Raw genomic sequence first — 20640 nt, 5'->3', positions numbered from 1 at the left:
GAGCGGCGCTGGGTTCCCGCGGCGCACGCTCCGCCCGAGCCTCCCCCTCTCCCGGCCGCCGCCGCCGCCGCTGCTGCCGCCACCGAGCCGCTCCCCCTCCCCCAGCCAGCGCTCCCGAGCAGGAGCTGCCGCGCCGCGGAGCAGGAGGCGGCGGGAGCGCCTAGGGCAGCGGCCGGCGAGGTGGCGGCGGAGCGGCGAGCACCACCCGGCACGGAGGCTGCTCAATGCTGCACCTTCCGGAGCTGCATGAGGTAAAGGCGGCTCCGGGTCCCGCTTCCCCCCGTGCTCGCTCCCCGCTCCCCGCGGCCACTGGGGTGTGTGTGCGGAGCTGGGGCTGTGGGGGGCTCTTTGTGGGCCCGGCCGAATGCGGGGCGGCGGGGCGGGGGGGGTGCGGGGCGAGGGCTGAGGGGACATGAAGTTGCGGGAACAAATGGAAAGTGGCGAGTGGCCGGGCCCCCTCCCCGGGGGGGCTCCTGGAGGCGCGGGAGGGCGGGCGGGGGTCTCTGAGGGGATGGGAGGGTCGCGGGGGGGTTTTGTTTGCGCTCGCCGCCGCCTCCCTCCCTTCCTCCCTCCCTCCCCCTCTCCTGTTGGCTTCTCTGCCTCCCGATAGTTTTGAGGCCTAACTGTTTAGGCCTCGTCTCCCGGCTCCGGGGCCGGTGTGCTGGCTCTGAACCACCTCCTGGGGCTGGGAACGGTGTCCCCGGCCCAATCCCCGGGCCGCAAGGGACCGTCGGCCGCGGGGTATCCCTCGATTGGGCCCCAAATTTCATTGTAAAACCGTCGGCTGCGAACTAACAGTGTTGGGCTGGAGCAGCCCCGCAATGAAAGGAGGCGCCGGAGGGGAGCGGAGGGGCCCGAGTCGCGGGGAGCGGCGGCGGGCAGGGCCTCGCTCCCGCCGGGATGCGGCGGGGGCAGCGCTGGGGGGCGCGGCCGGCGGGGCGATAGCCGGGGCCTTCAGCGAATTGAGGGTGAGGAATGGAAAAAGAGGGTTAGAAAGTCGTTTCCATTCTGCTGAACTTTTGTTTTCTGACCGATAGAGGCCGGTAGAGGACTGTGGAGAGGGAAAGTTTATAACCAGCAGCGCCAGGATGGACTTCCCTGCTACCCAACCAAAACCTGCTGCCGACGGTAAAATCATCTACTATCCTCCTGGAGTGAAGGAGATTACGGACAAAATTACCAACGATGAGGTGGTTAAACGGTTAAAGGTGAGCAATTTTGACCACCACACCCCTCCCTGCAACTTTTATTTGTTAAGGTAAACATTTTATCCCTGGAATGGAGAACTGCCAGAGTTTTGTTGTCCTTCCTGCCTGCAGACCTTTAAGGGATTATGACTTCATTGCTTTTCCTTGAAAGTGGAGGACCCATTTTTCCCATTTTTGTAATTCATTACTGTTCTCTTGTGAGTTCTCTCAATGCTAAAGTTGATACATTAACTGCTAATTTGTACATGAAACATATTCACCGTTTAGAAGAGAGGTCTGAAGTGGAATCATAAGTAATGATGACAGGATATGTTAGCAAAATTTTTTGGCAAGCTAGGTGGTTTTTTTGGTTCCGGCATTTGAAGCAACTGTAGTTGAGCGGAGGAAACAAGTACAAGTAGATTTACGTAAGGGCATTCTTGATTGAAAAGATCACACCTTTTGCAAAAAAAAAAGCTTCATTTCTAGAGTTTATGAATGGAATTTTGAAATAGTTTCACATGTCAAACCTGCCTCACATTTTTTAAATTAGTGTAATACATAGCAATTTTTTCCTATATAACATAACTGACAAAATTGCTAAATTTTCATAAGCAAAAGGGATTGTTAGAAAAGCATCTTCTCTACTTGTTTGAGAGTATGCTGGGGGAGTGCGAGTCTTACCTCTGTTATTTTATTAGTCCCTTCTTTCTCTGGAAAAAAAAATGAAATGCTGCTGTGATACAGTAGTATTATTTCTTAAGTCCAAATAGAGAATTAAGTTGAGCATTGATCAAATATTGACACAGCTCGTTTGTTAACACCATGGTCTTTGGACCAAAGGTTTTTGTAACCTAGGATTTGGTCCTATGCCCAGGGTGGAGTAATAATTTTTAGAGATTGGAAATACTCTGTCATCTGATGATCCGTTTCCCATGACAATAGTGATTCCACAAAGACTGAAAAAGAGAAATTGTAGTCTTGACTTGTCAGTTAGTACATTGAAAAGTTTTCTTAGCTGTAAATACAAAGAGAAGATAGGCTTTGTGCTTTGCTTTTTAAGCAGCAAGGCACGTGTCAGTGTCTTTTTTTTCAAAAATGAGCCTTGTTGTCCATTTACGGTTTTTAAAAATTATTGAATGGTCAAGTCCAGCTTAGTATTTTCAAAACTGCAGTAGAATATCACCAGTTACAGGAGAGGATACTAGAGGTGTGACAGTTTAGACAGATACTTTGGGTCAAAGTCTGTGGAATGTAGAGGAATGGAGTTTTGAGGTGATCCTTGAAACAGGTATTTTATTTTGTCCTAGTTGTTGGTGGACTTGCAATGGTGAACTACGTAATTCTTGTATAATAGGAATAATAGAACTTCAAAATCATGTATATATGTTTTACTGAATTCACGTGTGTGTATTAGACATAATTTTTAGGCTAAAAGCAGACATTTTACTGTCTTTTTTTAATGAATTACCGTTACGGAATTCACGCAGCCAAAAAATTTGAGACCAACTTTAAACGGAAACAAATACTTTGCTACTGCATCTACCATCACTGAGAACGATTTTTCATACTGTATTGGTACTGTTTAATCTGAGTTAAAGGATTTTTTTTGTCAGGTAGTGGCTTTACTGAAGCATCAAGAAAATGGGAAATACTTTCCACTCTAGAACTAAACCGACAAGTATATTTTTTTATGCTTTTGTATAATGTGTATGTTCTTTATGAAGTCTGACTTCTTTATATTAACCTAATTTACAAAAGCAAATTCATTTTGGAATGTGGAATAATATGATGGATAGTATTTCCATCCCATTTCCATTGGGATGGAAATGCTTGAAAAAGTTTAGTTCAGTTTCTTCTAGTTTTCTTCAAAAGGTAACTTTCCAGAACTTTAAATATTAGTTAATGATAAAAGCCAGCTTTGACAGATTGTACCAACTCAGGCATGAATCACTTCTTGAAACTGTAGGTTTTTTGTCTTCTTGGCTGTGCATCAGCTGAAGATGCTCTTACAGGAGGTGTTTCTCACAGAAAATGTGCAACTTAGAGTTTTGACCACCAGGATGTGGGTCAGTTCCTGCAAATTCTTGTTCTTTTAGCTTGTGGAAGTCATGGTCAACTTAATTGGTTACAAATTTGTGTCCTTATTAGCAAGTTTTCTGATATCACATCTGTATTTTTGTGTCCAGACCTCTTCTCCTAATGAAAGCTTTTCTTATTATTGGAACTTGAGACATTCTGGGCACCTGTCCCAGAGTGCCTGAGCAGCAGCTTTTGTGCCAAGGACTTTTAAAAAGAATGTTTTTATATCCTTTCCCTCCTTTTGCTTGGTGTTGTGGGTAATAAAATGTAGGCCAGATACTTTGAAAGTGTTTTGATATATCTGTATGATAACATTATCATTTTCCTGAAAATGAAAATACTGAGAATTTTTAAATTAGCATGCATCTTTTGAGGGCTGTAGAAAGGAGATGCCTCAGGACTGCATATGCACGGCAAAGGAAACACAAGTTCAGGTGCTTAATGGAGTCAAAGGTAGTTTCTGGTGTGTTGGATTACGCTGATGGTTTGGTGCCGTCTTAGAGTGGAACAGTATGTGATGCATAGTTTAAGCTGTTGAGCAAGTGATTTTTAACTGGTGTGCTGTGGCTGGGGTCATTTAATAGATCCAATTAAGTTTAACCAAACTAGGCAGCTAGCCTGTAGCAGAGTGTTGAGGTTTACTGTACTTTTGGTTACAAAATATCTTTTTTTTTTTTTAGGTCAGTCTTTCTCTTTACAGGGTACATGTTCAAGTTATATAGGGATTGGTTTTAGAGCTGCGTCAAGTCAGATGCTTGACAATTTGGGTAAGGCTTGTGAAGAGGGGCGGTAACTTTGACATAACCAAGTGATAGAAGGGGAAAACAAACAATTGTAAGGCACCCAAGAAGCCCTTCTTCAGTTCCAAGATCAAGCCAGAACCTATACAAAACTTGAGAGCAATTGTGTTGGCAATATTGTATTTCTTTCCATAAGATAGTTGAAGGTTGAAAGAAGTTTTAGAAACTTGACGTCTGCTTTGCTGCAAAGCTTCTTTATTACTATGGAATTTTTTTCAAAATTGACTGTATTGTACTGCCGTGTTAAACTTCAGACTTGTATATTGCTGTCAGCAAACTATTAAATCTCAGATATAACTTTGATCACAAGAGACTATTTAAATGTCATCTATATAAAATATTTTAGTCATTATGAGTAAGATTAATAGTAGTGTACTTAATTACAAATAACCCCATCAATTCAAAATGCATAGAGACTGATTTTCCCAGTGACTGACATAAACAGCCCTTGTAGGTAAAGCCAGAACTGCCAGCGATATATGTGGGGCTCTCACGTGCTTGTCCCAACCTCTGTTCTGTACCTTCTTTACAAGCATTTTGTTTTGCTGCACACCAAAGTGGAAGGGTTAAAACTTAGCAGGGAAAAAACCCCAAACCAACCAATAACAGAACACCCACCCTTCTCCAACTATGTTAATTTTAACTAGAATAATTTTCTTGTGTTATTTATCATGGAAACTCACAAATACTTGGGCTGGCACAGGTGAAAAACCAACTTCTTTTTGTGGCAGTTCTGCTTTAGAGTGTTGAAGGAACTTCAGAGTCGATTTGAATGTGAAAGTTAGCAAATGTTTTCTTCTGAGATAGTGATGGGGACATTTGCATTGTTTTTGGAAAACCATCAACCTCCTAGAGTTTTTAATGTGAAAGAAATAATAAATGATGATGAGTTCAGATAAAGCTTTATATTAAAAACTGTACAGTTTGGTAAAGTGTAAGACAAGTCTGTAGAAAAAAAGTTTAAAAAGTCTGAAGTCTGTAGAAAAAAAGGAAAATACTTACACTGCAGCATTTTCTCTTACCTAGAGATATTCGTGTAAACATTAACTCATTAAATCTGTAAAAAGCTCATTTAATCACACACTAAATATACAAAAAAAACTTTCTGAAACTTTTCAAAGGAAAAGAAGTGATAAATTTATTTCAGCATGGAAATTTTAAACACGGGTTTAAGACAGTGTTTAAATATGTTTCTGTGAAATTAAGTTTTATAGGTTAGAATTAGTGAGGGAGATACACGTCTTTATCATAGCTGGGTTAGGATTCTGGTTTTTTGTGTGGGGGTTTGGATTTTTTGGGGGAGTGATTGTCCTTTTGTTTTTCAGTCAGTCCAATGGTGTTTTTCCCATGGTGAGAGTTAGGCAAGGCAATTGCTGTGAAAGTTGCATTTGATTTCGATGGCCCTCACACCCTTTCATCCTCTCTCCAATTCTGCCCCTGCCATGCCCACCCCAAGGCCTAGCTTGTGATCATCTGGAGAAGTTAGCACTGCAGGTGTGCCTTGAAGTCCTTATCTTGCTCCTTGACATTTCTTAGTTATTATATGTATTTGTGCAAGAATGAAACAAACATCCTCCCTCTCCTTCTTTCCATTGCCTTTCTGCATGTTCCTCTGGTTATTAGGTATTGGCCCCTTTGTAGTTTGGCCTGTTATGTTTCCATACCACTAAGGTAAGGATAACAGTTTGTTATATCATGTACAAGTGTTTTTTAGGCATCTGTTAATATTGAGAAGGGTTGCTTGTTGATACTTAATTATTTTGGAGTATGCTGTAGTTATGTGAGAGGGGCAAAAAAGGTTACTCTTAACTAGCCCTGATACTTCTGTGTAAATTAATGGCAGCTCTCTGAGGTTGTGTAGTTAGGTGGACCTTTGATCTGACCTGGCTTTTACCTAGGTAGTTATTTTAAACAATACTAAAAAACACAAATAAAAATATAATCTGGTAGCATCACCCACAAGAATTTGGTGTGTTTGAGAGGAAAAGGTACATACATATTAAGTGGGTTAGATAGTTCATTAATTAATAAATGCTCTTTGCTTGCAAGTCTTAGAGGACATGGATGACTTGCATGTATTTGCATGTTTATATTTAAGAATTATAAGTAATTTTGTGGAGGTCATACAGCCAGGTTACAGAAATGATCCACAGTTAATTATTCTAATAATTTTAAACTTTCATTAATTGTATTTAACTGCAGACTGCAGTTGCAATGTTCTTGAGCTATTGCTGGCCACATAAGCCTAAAGCCAAATTTTTAATTTGATTTTGCTCATAGTTTAATCTCTTTAATTAGTTCGAGTCTTGTAACAATCAAGTTTTTCATTAACTAGGACAGGCCACCAGTCAGAGAGGAAGAAATTGTGTTCTGATTTTTTTTCCAATGGAATATTAACCAATTGCTTTGTAAATGTCCCAATTTTGTCAGTCCTTAGAGGAACAGACGTGTAGGCTTACCAAGTTCACTCAGATGTTACTGAATTTCAAACTGATTGATGATGACACCCTTTGTTTTTGTATCTGATAATTTTCTTTTGTTACAAGTGCATCAGTAATTAATGGCACTTTCACATGTACAATATTATTCTAATGGTTTCCCAGCAACACTAAGATAAATGTGTTGAGAAAGGGGGGAAAAAAAGCCCCATTTGAAAGGGTGGGGGGGGAACCCAAAAGGTTGCTGAATTAGAAATGATAATGTCTGATGTCTGACCACTGAAATGGACAGACTAGTTCAGAAGTCTTTATGCCCTTATTTATTCTACTATAAACTTCAAAGAATTTTTAATCTTATTCTTAGTGCTAATGCTTTTTTGTGAGGTGACTGCATGATGTTAATCACAGTTAAAAGATGAGGAACTGAAGTGTTACTCAAAAGTAATACCAGAAATACAAGCTGGCTTCATATGCCTGATTTGGTATTTCTAAATTGTGACTTCTGAAGTGAAGTGCATTCTGTTGCACTTTATATTTTCAGATTGAAAGTTTCTTTGATTTCAGTTACATTTCTGAGTGCCCTGGGACCTCTGTAAATCAGGCCTTATCTCTCCTAGAAAACGACTAATGTTTTCTGTGAAAACTGTGTTACAGGCTGTTTTATAGGCATTGTAAAGAAACTTTTAATAGATGGGAGGCTGGCATGCAAGTCTTCAGACTTTACCGTTTCAAAATACAGCATAGAATATGCCTTTTCTTCAAGTATTTTCCTTCAGTTATGGTATTCCATCTTTGATAAATAAGAAAGGTGGTATTTGAGCCATCTGCTTCTCTACTAAACAACCTTGATTAACTCAGAACAAGTTTTTTAATGTGAATGGAACCAAGTAACGGCTTCAAGATTTTGGTTGTGGTGTTTCCTTTTGTGTGTGTGTGTGTGTGTGATCACTTACCAAGTACCGTATTAACATTAGTATTATAAAGACTAATTAGAAGTTTGGGAAGTACAGGATTTTTTACCTTGGAAAAGAGATGAATAAGAGCTATTGTGATAATAATAAATTTCAGATTTCTGAATTTGTCGCCCTCTTCTAAAACTGAAACAAACTGTTGAGAGGTAAATATTATTTAGGGGCATACTGGAAGCCTGTGGCAGACCAGAGTTCTATTGATGTTGTCTTCAGTAAAAGTGACATGATTTAGTCACTTTGGGTGGATATGCAAGTCAGCATGTATTTTTATGATGCAATGTGGGAGACTTTTTGTGAATTTAAATATTTTAAATAAAGTTTGGATACAAAATCTGTGACATACTTCATTCTTCTGAGGAGTTTATATGCCTAAGTTTGTGAAACAGCAGGAACCTTAGCTGTGGTCAAAGACTCATAAAGGAAGTATTATTTTCTTACCAGTGATATGAAGTGAAAGAAAAATTATCCCTGGCCTTGCAGACAGTAATATGGAGATGATTGATAGAAAGGGAAATTAGACATATATATGTGGTTACTTTTCTACCTTGTCTGCTTGAATCAATTCATATTATTTTTGTCTGCTTAATGTCAATGTGCATCTTCTGCTGTGAAAAGCAACAGACAAAATAATTGGCAGATCTTTGGTTCACAATATATATTGTAGCCATTTACCATTTTGGTATTAAAGAAACCAAACTTTCATGTAGTCCCCAGTCTATGTTAAACGTTGTTCCTATCTGAGGGTTTTTTTCCAGACTGCAGTATCTTGTTAATCACCATTGTTACCTAAAAATCAATCTAAAACATATGCTTATTATTGGTGTTACTCAAAGCAGTGTGTGTTTTGGTGGCTTTGCAGCTGCAGTAAACTAATGAACTGTATTCCTGCTGCTGTGCTGACATCAGAATTTGGCTGTTGTAAAGATCTCTTAAGCATGATGAAATACTGCTAAGGAGAAACAAAGATAAAATTGGTACAATGTAGTTGCTGCTCAGGAATGAAGATTGAAAACTTTCTGGTACCTGGACAGCATGGGGATATTCTAAACATACATTTTATATGCCAGACTGAAGATACATTCTTACCTGATGGAGGTGTCAGAGCTTCAGTGTTAGGATCAGTTTTGCAGCCACAGTGGGGGAAAAATTCTTTCAAATTTTCTGTGAAGATTGATCAGCCTTTTAATGTCTTACTGTCAAGTGAGTTCCCGTTTTTTTCTAGTTGTTCAGTTATATTACCTAATCTTAATGGTACTCTATTGTCTTCCATGGGTACAGCCTGTCACGTTTTGCTGGAATACACTTTGGTAGTCATTAGCATTTTAGGTCTCATGTCTTCAGTTTCTAATGCTAGAAATTATGATCTCTCTCCCCATGAGATTTATGAAAACTATCCAAACTATTGAAACAGAAAAAGTTTTGTACTGGCAAAATACATTCGTAAGCATTAAAGAGACATGTCTCTTCTATTTACTGATATTTTTTGAACAGATATTGAAGATGAAGGAGAAGGAGAAAGAACAATTTTTTTTTTTAAAAAGGATTTTGGAGAAGTTGGATATTTCTGGAGTTTTCTCACACACGGTTCTTTGGTGTCTACAGCACCTGAAAAATGCACATACTTAAAAAAACCTATCTGTATTAGTACTTTGTAGTATTAGAATTTGCCTGCAGTCATTAAAGAATTCCCCTTCCTCTGCAATTGTTGTTTCTCTCATTCTTATGGCTCTCTGTGGAAATAGCCTGATTGACTATGAGGAAATAGCTTAACATCTGCAGTTTTACAATATTTTTAAAATATTATGTAACTTGCTGATCTTACAACTGTTTTATCAGTGGATCTGATAAATGTGAAAGCCCATCAAAAGACCAGTGGTAAACTTGTGCTTGCTATGAAAATCTTATTACTGTTGCTTTAAGTACCCAAAAAATAGTCTCTCAAAAATTGGAGGAAAACATTAGTGTGTCTCAGTTTACTTTATGTGGTAGAACTTTGCCTGGGAAATTGTTTTTACCTCACTTTTCTAATGAAATAAGTTTAATTTCTTTGTTACTGATCTTCCCTGAAGTTACATTAGTTCAAAACTTGCTGGCAGCTGGAGAGAGGTTTCAGAGATGGAACATTTATCTAATCGGAGCAGAACAGAATAAATTCCACTAATTATTTCATGGGTGTTTCAAATGTTTTAGGGGATCTGCTGACGTCTCCCCGGCTATCTAGACATGGCACCCAAAGGAGAGTGGGCAGGTGATGCAGGAGGATGAAAGCAAGGCAAGGGATGCAGCAGCTCTGTGACAGGAGAGTGATGGGGAGATCTATTGGAAACCAACCAGTGGCAGTTTTGCTGCCTGTGATAAAATCAGCTTTAAATAGCATCAGTACAGTAGATAAACAAGGAAAATAAAGCACAAAAAGTTTTTAATATTCTCTTAACCCACAAACTGGTAGTGGGTGGTTCATGGTAATAAGAAATATTACTAGTTTTTAAACTTGAAAGTGGTTGTTTTTAACAACTGAATATAATACTTGTGTTCTGTGGTCATCATCTTAATGAAAATGGCTTATGCAATATGGTATTACTGAAACCGTAAAGCAGTAGTTTAAAAAAGCCAACCTAAAATCCCAACAAGACCCGAATCACTCAAAAGTAGTTTAAAATCTCAAAAGACAAACAGTAAGTTCTTTAATTGATGTTTTGTTTGATTTTTTTTTTCAATGCAATTAACTTTTTTTTATTTTTCTGGCTTCTTAGAATCGGGGTTATGGTATAAGTGCTGAAGCAGAATGTGTGCAATGAAACTATAGATGAACTTAAGTGCTTAATATAAAGAAATTTTGCAATATGAGTGTTATGATTATGCCAGTAGTGATGTGGATATGAAAATGGTTCTAAGTTGTTTCTTGAAAAAAATAAGCTAATTGACTTCTATTACATGTTCAGTGTAAGGAAGATGTGGTTGCATATTTCACTTTAAAATTTTTACTCTGTCTTTTGGTCCATATGGTAGTCAAAGTATAGTAAATCCTGTTATTTTAATACAATTTTGTGTTTTAACTGTGGTTTTCTTCTGGTACCATTTGAAAATACATGCATGTACTTAATTATCCAAATGCAGTACTGATTCTCTGTAATAAACTCATTACTGAAATTTAATCAAACTATTCATAATTTAGTAGGCAATTGTTTGAAAGTAAATTCTCCAAAATATAAAAATTGTTCTTTTCTTTTGATTTAAGAGAGTAAAACCTGCTATTCAGTCACTTAACTCTGACTGCAGTGCTCTTCTGTGGGTCTTACTCCTGTCAGTCATAAAGCAAATAATTTTTCTTTCAAAAACTTTGTTTACGTGAAGTAGTGAAGAGGAGTAATTCAGAAATTGTGCTGCTTTGTTTGCACAATGGCACAATGTATTGTGGAATACGTGAAGGGAAGTTTAATTCTTAAGCTGGTGCAGTAACAAAAATAAAGCAGGTAAACTTAGTATTTTGTTATGATGGTTAAAAACAACTCTGTGGTCTGTGAGAGATGGAAAAAGTAGCCCTATATGTGTGGGTTTTAACAGGTGTTTCTTTCTCGTCAATGAAGTGCTGCAGAGTTAACATTCATTCACCTAGAAGGCATATGAAGAATGCAAGGTAGCTTTAAAGCTTTTTTCCTTGAAAATCCGTTTTTATTTAAATGTCTAGTTCAATCATCCTTTATAAATGTAGTTGGTATGTGCCATTAGTCCTGATAAATTCGAATCCATCTCTTCTCTAAAGCTCCTTCTTCTGCTATTACCAGTAGAATATCAGTGGCAAGAAGTACTGTTTTTTCTCATGTGAACTCACTAAATGAAGGTCTAGGAATTTTATTTGTGAGCTGTTAGTAACATTTTTTTTTCTTAGAAAATGTATGTAGAATATGAAAGTAGGCTTTACTGTAACTGAAGTGAAATTGGGAAATCTGGAAATAAGATTTTATCTTTGTTCCATTTGAAACTGGTAGTCTAGACTGCTGTAAAGTCATAAGAATTTTGCTTTAGGAAATGGAGGGTTCACCAAGTACAAAAACTATATCTTTGTAGAATATGTACACATTAATAGAACTGGAAGTAGGTCAGTAGAAAACTTAATAAGCTGTTAAAAAAATCACTTTGAAATGAGTGTAAAAACCAAGTTTAGTGTCTGTGTTTCTAAATCTCAACTGGGAAAGCGAGAGTGGTGTGTAATGTTTTCTAAAGTTATGGTCTTTCAGTCCTAGCCTATGTTTCCCTCTAAAGGTTAAATCACCTTCAGATTACAGATTAAAAAGCTGCCATTTTATTTTGTTTAACTTTGACGTTTTTAGATACTGTTCTTAGTTTAGGTCTTGTGCAATTTGGAGCATTCTGGTCTGAGTTGGATATACTATGTAGATTACAGAATACTCATCCTAGAATTGAAGCTCTGTATATCACCCCATGTTTGATGGTAAAACTATTTTTTGATACCTGTGTATGTCTGTGAGGACAGAGTTCGCCATTAGATTTTTATCTAGCAGTGGAGCTGGTTTGAGAAATGCCTTGAGGGACTCTCTTACAGGTTCTGCCTCTTAAGAATTCATACTGTGGAGCCCTAATTCACACTGTCCAGAGGCTCCTCAGAGTTACTCTGACTTCAGTCTCTATGAGGGCTGTCACACGTTCGTTTCTGTACAGAATCTGCATGGATGCCTCTCAGCACTTCATTAAAAGTGTGGCATCATGAAACGTCATTAATTTTAAAATATTAATTTTAAAACTAACCTCAAAATTTTAGAAATAAGGACAATATTAGTTGTTGGTATTTTTAGAAGATTCATTGAAAGCTTTCCCATGATTTTTCTTCTTTATCAGTCTTCTGCTCTAAAACAGAGCTGTGGGCAAAAATAATTTCATCAGGAATTTAACAACGTGGAGGAGTAAATAATGACAGGTTAGTTTCGTAGAGTATTGCAAGTTAGTTTAGTAAACTGAGCTGACCTGCACAGTTGGTATTTTAACAGCCTAAATCAATTTAGTTTATCTTAAAAATAAATAAATAATTTTTAAAAGGCTAGTTCTCTTTATAGGCTGCCAGAATTGTGTTCTGGAAGCTTGTCATCCTGGCACTGTTGTATCTGACTACTTTTGAGTATTTTTAGTGTGATGCTGCTGCTGAAGAAACTGTTGCTCATTTTCACTGCTGCTGCCGCTGCTGTTCAGGAAGAATAATGGTTCAAAGTAATTTTCCTTATTTGAGTCACCAACACTCCTGAAGTCATAGAAACAAATCAAGTTTGTGAAGAGTGAGAGGAGAAAAAGTAAAAAATAGAGGCACATAGTGACTGTAGGGGAAGAGGAAGACTGGTGTAGTTGGAAAGGGTGGACTTGCAACGCCAGTAGGTGGAGGAGTGCTCTGAATGAAGCCCCGGTGTATGGAAGCACAAACACCAAAGCCAGCACTTTGAGACAATTAAATACTCCTGCTGCTTGTGGGCCATACTTTTTCTCGTGCCTATCCAGGTGTATCTGTGGCTTGCAGGATACTGGATTGTGGAATTGATCCAATTCAAAAGCAGTTTTTCCAGGTAAGTTTTCATTTGGGTCAGTGTGTCTGTACAGTCACCTACTGCTTTCGCAGAAGCTCTGTGGCAGTATTGGGATGAACTATTACTTGCAGTGATAGCTGAATTTGGAACACTGTGTTCATTGAGCTTGACCTTACTAAATCAACTTCTAAGTCATTAAACTGTGCCCTGAGATTGGGCTGAAGTAATCTCATCCTCCCTTGTCATTTTTACAGCCATGTAATGAACTGGTTCAAGAAACAGATATGTCTGAAAAGTAACCTGGGCAGAAAAAGGGGTTTTTCAGTAGTGTCACTTATCAGCCACTTATGTGCTGGCATAGTGGAGGGACAGATCTGGCAGATTTGGGTTGACTCGCACAGCCATGAAACTACACCCTAAGAAATTCTACAAACACCCCTCCACCCCCTCTATTTGTGAGGCAGTATCTCTAAACAAAATGAAGTGTCTCCCTTGTTTCAGGAAGCTGCCGATGTCGGTGCAGTGAGTGATGTACTGGCCTTCCATGTCTGAGAAAAGAAGCTGAGAAATAGAGGAGAATATTCTCTGGTTACAAACAATTGAGATCAGTGCTGTGTTTATAAACAAATGTGTGGATTTTGCTGGCGCCAGTAATTTTGAACAAGCATGAATGTTGGGGAACCCACAATGAATTTTCTAATGTTCAGTTGCATAAATTTCAGAATTAATAGATTTTATATTTGAATTCAGAATTGGTGTAGTAATAAGTATAGAGAAATACTTAGATAACACCTCTCCTTTCTCTAGGATTCTTTGGTTTCTCTTTTTCTCTTATTGTCTGTCCTATTTGTACAAAAAAGGAATTTGAGGTTTCAGTGTTTTTCAGGCTTCCCTAAGCATGATGGCTCGCAGTTCTGTACCAGTATTATGGTTATGAGATGTAGTCTGTGATGTTTAGACTGGTCTTTTCCTGTTCTGCAGTCCAAACTACTGAGTCTTGTGCTGTGACTTGAACTAGAGTAGGCGGTACAGGCCGGTGCTTGCAAGCAGATTTGTCTTCATGCTGTCTCTGATTCTTTCTGTTTTTTCCCTTCCTAGTGCTTGCTGTAGTTGATTGTTCTTTTAACAAAGACATGTGCTAACTTCCAGGATGTGTGTCTGTCTGTAGGGGAGTAGTTGCATGCATACGTACATGTAGACAGAGATGAATCTCTTATTTCCAGATAATCACACATAATGCAAAAAAAATTGTACTATCCAGCAGATAGGCACCATAAATAGCTTCCTCCCCCAAGCATGAACTGATAAAATGCAAGGAGTGGAATTTTTTTGTGTGTGTGTGTCATATCAAAGCCAGTTACTAACCCTCCACAGGGCTTACAGCAGGAATAGACTCCAAGTTTACTCTTGCACGTGAAGCTCCTCTGGAATTATTCATAGAAAGTGAGAACTCATCTTCTTTAATTCATTTAAGTAATATTTTTTTACACTTACACTTGAGAGGTGTGCAGAACATATTAAGGACTCTGATAGGAGTCCCAAAAATCCAGCTGCTGTTGAAATATGTTTGAACATAATTTTCTTTATTCTTCTTAGAGACAGTGTTTACAAGGAGTTTGCAAATTTTTAGTGGTTATATACATTGAAATTTTGTAGTTGCCAAACTTCAGCTAATGTTAGAGCTGAATTTTGCCTACTTTTCTAGTAGCAATTTGTTTGTATATGGAAATTTCGATGAAAATAGCAGTGTGGGAATGTTGCCAGAAACTTCTGGATGAAGTTATGTAGATAATTTTTGTTACTTTGAAATAATTTGATTTCACCTCATATCATTTGGTTTGTGGTTTGTTTGGTTTAGTTGTTTCGTTTTATGTTATTATTGAAGTAAGTACTCTTCAATTCAGAAAACTTGAAAATAATGCTTAAGAAATGAATGTGTGGATATGTTTTACATATATTCGCATCTGAGTAGTAGATTGGGATTCCTGGAGTTCAGTCTTTTTGTTTGTATATAAATTCTGGAGACCTTAAGTGACTCTTGATTCAAAAATCTGTAATTACCTGGCAAGTCTTTGATAGTAAATGAAAAAAAACTGTGAGTAACTGATACCATTCATGACCAGTGAATCAAATGTTCAGAGGTTTAACCAGCACAAAGAAGTTTGGGTACATTTATAGGAAGCTAGATGGAGGCTAATACATGTTTTACTCTAAACTTCTGCTGTCTTAATTCTGAACAGAATGCTTGCAAAACCATCATACTGAAAGAAGGGGGAAGATGTTCTGGGTTTCCTGGGCTTCTTTAAGACTGCTGACTGTGAGATGCTGCTTTCTCACCCGAGAGACGTGATGAGCACATAGGATACAAACTGCTTAAGTTGGAGGAGTTTATTCAGTGATGGAAAGCTACTTTCCTACTGCTTGCGTTCTCAATACCCGACTCACATAAGAATCAGCTGTTGTCCGACCTCTGAAGACAGCTCCTAGACAAATTCAAAGCAAATACTAGTGACACAGTGTCAACAATATGAAGGTGGCCACACCTGATTTGAATGTTACCCCATGGTTTTACCATTTTTTAACTCTATATGTGAGCAGTCAGAGCTCTGGTAAAAGATAGATGCCGAAAGTTAAACAAGGTGATGGTTTCAAGCAGGCAGCATTTCCCTCCATCCTTCAGTGTTCTTTGCTGGAATGTTTCCCTTTCATACTTACTTTTGGTCCTTAGTACAGCAATACTTCAGTGGGAAAACTGCTCAGTGAAATCTGAGAGTAACATCTTTTGGCCTCTCTCTTTTTGGTTAGGAATTGAGCCCTATCAGGATTAGGATTATTTGCTCTACTCTCAACATCTGGAACAGAGCTCTGTAGTTAATCTCATCATGAATGTATCAGTATTTTGGGACTGTTGAGTAAAAACACTGAAGCATTTTCCTCAAGATCAGTTACTTGGTCAGCATCTGCTTGCTTCCACCTCCACTACTCTCCCATAAAGTTCATGGTAAAATATTAGTTCTCAGCTATTTTCTTTAAGGTGCTAGATGGCTTAAGTTTAATGTTTGAGTTCTAAGCACTAAAGATTGTAGTTGACAGATTTTGTTTCCTGACCATAAATCTTAGCTAACAGCATTTTTAGGATGTCCAATGAATTCTTGCAGCTGTAGAAGACTATTGCATACCTCTACAATTTTTAGGCCAAAGTGCATTCTGAAATTTTCTTTCATGAATGAAGATGAATTGCAAAATGTGTTGATTTTGAATTTAGAAAAACTGAAACAAGACCACCAGTTCAATCAGAATGAAATATTGCAATGTTACAGTTTTCTTCTTAAGGTGGGAAGATGAGAAAGCAAAGATAGCAAGGTATGTTCCACGGGTGGTTTTTTTGTGAATAGGTTCAGTATACCGCTACGTGATGTGCATGGTATGATCATGAGGGTGATTTAAAAAAAAAATTAACAAAATACTCAAAAAATCCAGAAATACAACTTACTGAACATGAATGAAAGTTTCATGGTTTGAAAAGTCATTCAAGGCTTCTGAAAAGTAAGAGCAATGGAGCTTCATGTGTTTAAAATCTTGTGTATGCAAGCTTAAGAGGCATATTACTTTTATATAGGATCCAGGTCCTCAAGGCAATAACTACAGTCTAGAATGATGTTAGAGAAAAAAAGTTAAATTTTGTGCCTATGTGTAATGCCTTATGTATGCTTAAGAAAGACCAAGTTTATTTTGACAATCATTAGTCAACTAGTTGTCATTCTCCTGTAGAGTTTGTATGTGAAAGAGACCTGTTCTGTCCTTTTACTGGTAACATTTCGCCTCCTTTTTTAGTTTTCCTAGTCGTTGATTTTTTAATGATATGTGGAACCTCCAGAACATGCATGTGGGCTACTGTTCTGAGATCACTGCAGCTGAGCAAGTTAACTGAAATCTCTGTGATTTTTGAGTCAGAGAAGTAAAGATCATTTCTAAATGTGGCATTATTTTGGCTTCAGGCCACTTCAGTCCGTTGCTATTGATGAAGTGACTGCTTTCTATGTTTCTGAGCAATCGTAACTTTTTGTGCTGAAGATTGCTGCATTCTTTATTAGCTTCTTAGATTTCTCTTTGACACTCTGTCACAGATGAAGATATTTGTGAAATAACCAGATCCTGTGCCACTGGGTACCAAATTTATGTTCATGCTTAGGGTACAGGTTAATGTTGTTTTAGCTGCCTGATCTTAGTGAATCAGATGAAATTTCCAGCTATTTCAAGTGAAGGCAAAAGTTACTGTTGCAGAGCATGAGCTGCATCTGTTGTAGTGCTGGAGTTTACTGAATGAGAACTGTAAAATTTAGTGGGTAACAAAACATTTCTAATGAAGTATTGAACTAGATATTAAAGTAATTTAAGGGGTATAACCTCAAGAATCTCTCTCAAGTCTCACCTCCTGTGTGGTTTTGTACTTTTGTCATTGAAATTTCTCAAATTTTGTCATGATCAGAATTAAGTGATTTTTCTGTATGACCATACCGAAGTGTTTTGCAACTATAGAGCTACTGTGTCTCAAGTGGTTTTTTTAAGTATGCTGGACCTTCAGAAATTTTATGTGATTCCTGTTTTAGGCATTGTTTATGAGGATATTGCTGACAGCTATTTAAATCATATTTAGTAATTGCAAGTTGCTGATTCCAGTAATGTAGTTTAGTGAAATGTTATTTTCAGCTAAATCCAGCATAATCGGTTGTTAAGACTGAACTTGAATGATGTATTTAATATATAAATTAAGCATTAAATACACAAGATATATTTTTAATAAAAAATGTCTTTATCTGAAGTCTTTCTAACAGAGCAAGGAAATGCAGTGCTCTCTGATTTTTGGAACCTCAGTGAGATCTCTGTTTTTCAAAACTGAAGTTTTAATACAAGACACTCCTTATTGGAACTACTTAAAAGTCAGTCACTTTTTGAAAATGTTCTTAAGAAAAGGTCTTACATGAAGTCTTACATCTTACTTTATATCTCATGTACTGCCTGCTTCTTATCTTAACTAAATCAGTAGCCATAAAAGTGTGATTACACAGGAGGAATGTTGAGGGACAGGTACAGCAGTTACGGTCATATTCTAGCTATCTGCAAGGAAGGAATTTGATGGAACTGATAGGCAAAATAGTTCCAGAACTCTTATGATGGAAATAAGGAGTTACTTAAGTTCTCAAAATACTGGAGAAAAATTCCCACTCAAGACTTTATTAGCCTGACATTAAAATAACTGCAGAAAATCAGAGAAAAGCCACCCCTTCTCTGAGATATGTGACATAATATCCTCTAAAACAATGTTGCTAGTCCAGAAGGGTATATTAGAGCTCTCTAAAAGCAGGAATTTGATTTTTTTTTTTTTTTTTGCTTTAATTAGGTAAGAAAAAGCCATGGTTTTATAAATAGAGTACCTACTCTGGATTTGGGATAATTCTCAATCAGTTCATGGTAGCTATATTGCTTGAAAATACTATTAAAATGTTTAATAAAATTAGAAACAAGTGAAAACATAATCCTGTTACTGGTAATTGGGTGTAAATGTAAGACCTGGCAAATAAAAGTAGGTATGATACAGAGAAACAAATGAGAAAACCTGGTTTTTGGTCTTTCTTTTTTGTTATTGCTCTACTGTTCTTGCCTTTTCATTTTTACTTTTTCTTTGGATATACAAATGCACGTTAGTCCCACGCTCAAAATGGAAAAGTCTACACGTAGTATCATAAAATTGGCAGTTATAACATTAAAACAGACATTTTAAATGCTGTCCTGTAAAGTCCGGGAAAATACTTTTATAAATAATATATTTGATTTGAAATATTTCAACATATTTAATATTGGCAATTATGATGGTAATACGAATTTCTTGAAGACTTGTATTATTCTTTGCTATCTATGTTAGAATCATATGCATAGATGCATCATACTGATTTTACAGGCTTATTTCTTGGAAACTGAATATCGTACACATAGTCATTATGTCTTTAGCATCATCCTTTTGCTGAGGACTGTGGATTTGACTTCTCTTATATCAGCAATGTCCTGATAATGTCCTTATATCAGCAGTATCGGTGCCTTTTATTTTTCCTTTGGTCTCCCATTCCATTGTAATGGCATTTATAAATGGAAAATGTCTTTAAAATATTATTCGTTTCACATATATCAGAAGTCAGTCTGTTACTTAGGGGTACTTGACATTATGCACAGTAAAATAATTAAGGCTTGCTAAATGAATTCTACAAATACAATACTTTCCATACATTTATTAGAAATCATTTTCTTCCTCCTTATTAAAAAATTAAGACTTACAGCCAGGAAAACCACTGCAGATAAGTTTCAGGTCCAGTTTATTTGTGTCATTTTTTTCCCTGTGCTTTAAGATTTTTCTGAAACTTTGCTTTTGATGGGACTAGTTAAAAATAAAAGGAAACTATCAGGCACACACAAAGTAAAATTCTTGCATTTTGTGTTTGTTCAGTTTTGTAGTGCCTTAGTTTAGAGCTTGGTACCTGCCTAAAGACAAAGCTGTGGGGAGTTTTGTGTTTCTGATACAGGTAATAGTGCTCAACAGGTAGCAAAATTATCTGGTAAAACAGAGCTTCATTGCAGAAAGATAATTTGTCTGGTCAGCAATTCTTTGCAGCAGTGCGTCTTACTTGGTAGGCACCTCACCAGCTGCAGGCAGAGATTCTCCACGGCAGCCAGTGCCTTCTGAGCAGCTGGTTTGATGTGCTGGTTTGTTAGGGGTTTGTTTTTGTTGTTACTGATTGGTAGCATAAGTTTTGATTGTAAAAGATCAAAGATTTTTATAGTTTACAGTTCTAATTTTTGTCCAGCCTTTTGCATTGGGAATGGAAACTCGCAGTTTCTGCATTCTGTATAATTGTTGTTAATATGACAAATATGATAAATATGATAAATGCTAGTATTGTACTATGACTCCAGTAGATGACAGGAGATAAAATTCTTCAGTGAAGTTTGGTCAGTAAATATGGTTCATGCCAGGGTCTCATGATTTGCCCTCTGATTTTCAGTTCTAAGGCACAATGGAATCTGGCTCCTAAACAAACCAGAAAATTCATGTGATAACTAAAGAGTATTTTCTTGTCGACTCATGGTACCATTGTTCTGCTACCATGTAGGATGTTATGTGCAATTGCCAGTCATTCAACAAGTTGCATGAAAGTTGACATTTTATGCTTTGTGAGGTGTTCAGCTCAGTCACAGTTTACAAGATTGTTGAAAGAGAAGAACACTTTTCTTGGAAGAAACTTTATTTTTTGGTCTCATTTTTTGATTGTATTGAAACCTGTATTGGGTTTGCGTGGCCAACGTTTCATAGTGGGGGCAGGCTATAGGGGGGGCTTCTGTGAGAAGCTACCAGAAGCTTCCTCTATGTCTGGCAGAGCCAATCACTGGTGGCTCCAAAGATGGATGTGCCACTGGCCGAGGCTGGGCCCAATAGAAATGGTGGTAATGCCTCTGTGTTAACAGATTTAAGAAGACAAAAAAAAAATTATTTGCGCTGATGGAAGCCAGAGAAAGAGAGGGGTGAGAATATGTGAGAGGAACAGCTCTGCAGACACCCGGGTCAGTGGAGAAGGTGGCAG

At 37.7% G+C, this 20640-nt stretch overlaps 1 protein-coding gene across 2 annotated transcripts in view; it reads left to right on the top strand.

Annotated features, from left to right (window-relative positions):
* Positions 1-25: 25 nt before the first annotated feature.
* The window catches only part of PDS5A (PDS5 cohesin associated factor A), a 77722-nt gene continuing 57107 nt past the window's right edge, over positions 26-20640 (top strand). For both annotated transcript variants that reach the window (XM_014871056.2, XM_014871055.2), the window contains exons 1-2: positions 26-251; positions 1038-1208. In XM_014871056.2, coding sequence (XP_014726542.1) covers positions 225-251; positions 1038-1208 — 198 coding nt within the window. In that variant the 5' untranslated portion in view covers positions 26-224. The remainder of the gene's footprint in view (positions 252-1037; positions 1209-20640) is intronic.

Source organism: Sturnus vulgaris, chromosome 4 (assembly GCF_052056855.1).
Source record: "Sturnus vulgaris isolate bStuVul1 chromosome 4, bStuVul1.hap1, whole genome shotgun sequence".
Lineage (NCBI taxonomy): Eukaryota > Metazoa > Chordata > Aves > Passeriformes > Sturnidae > Sturnus > Sturnus vulgaris.
The sequence above is the reverse complement of the archived record's forward strand: the minus strand, read 5'-3'. Positions and strand labels throughout refer to the sequence as shown.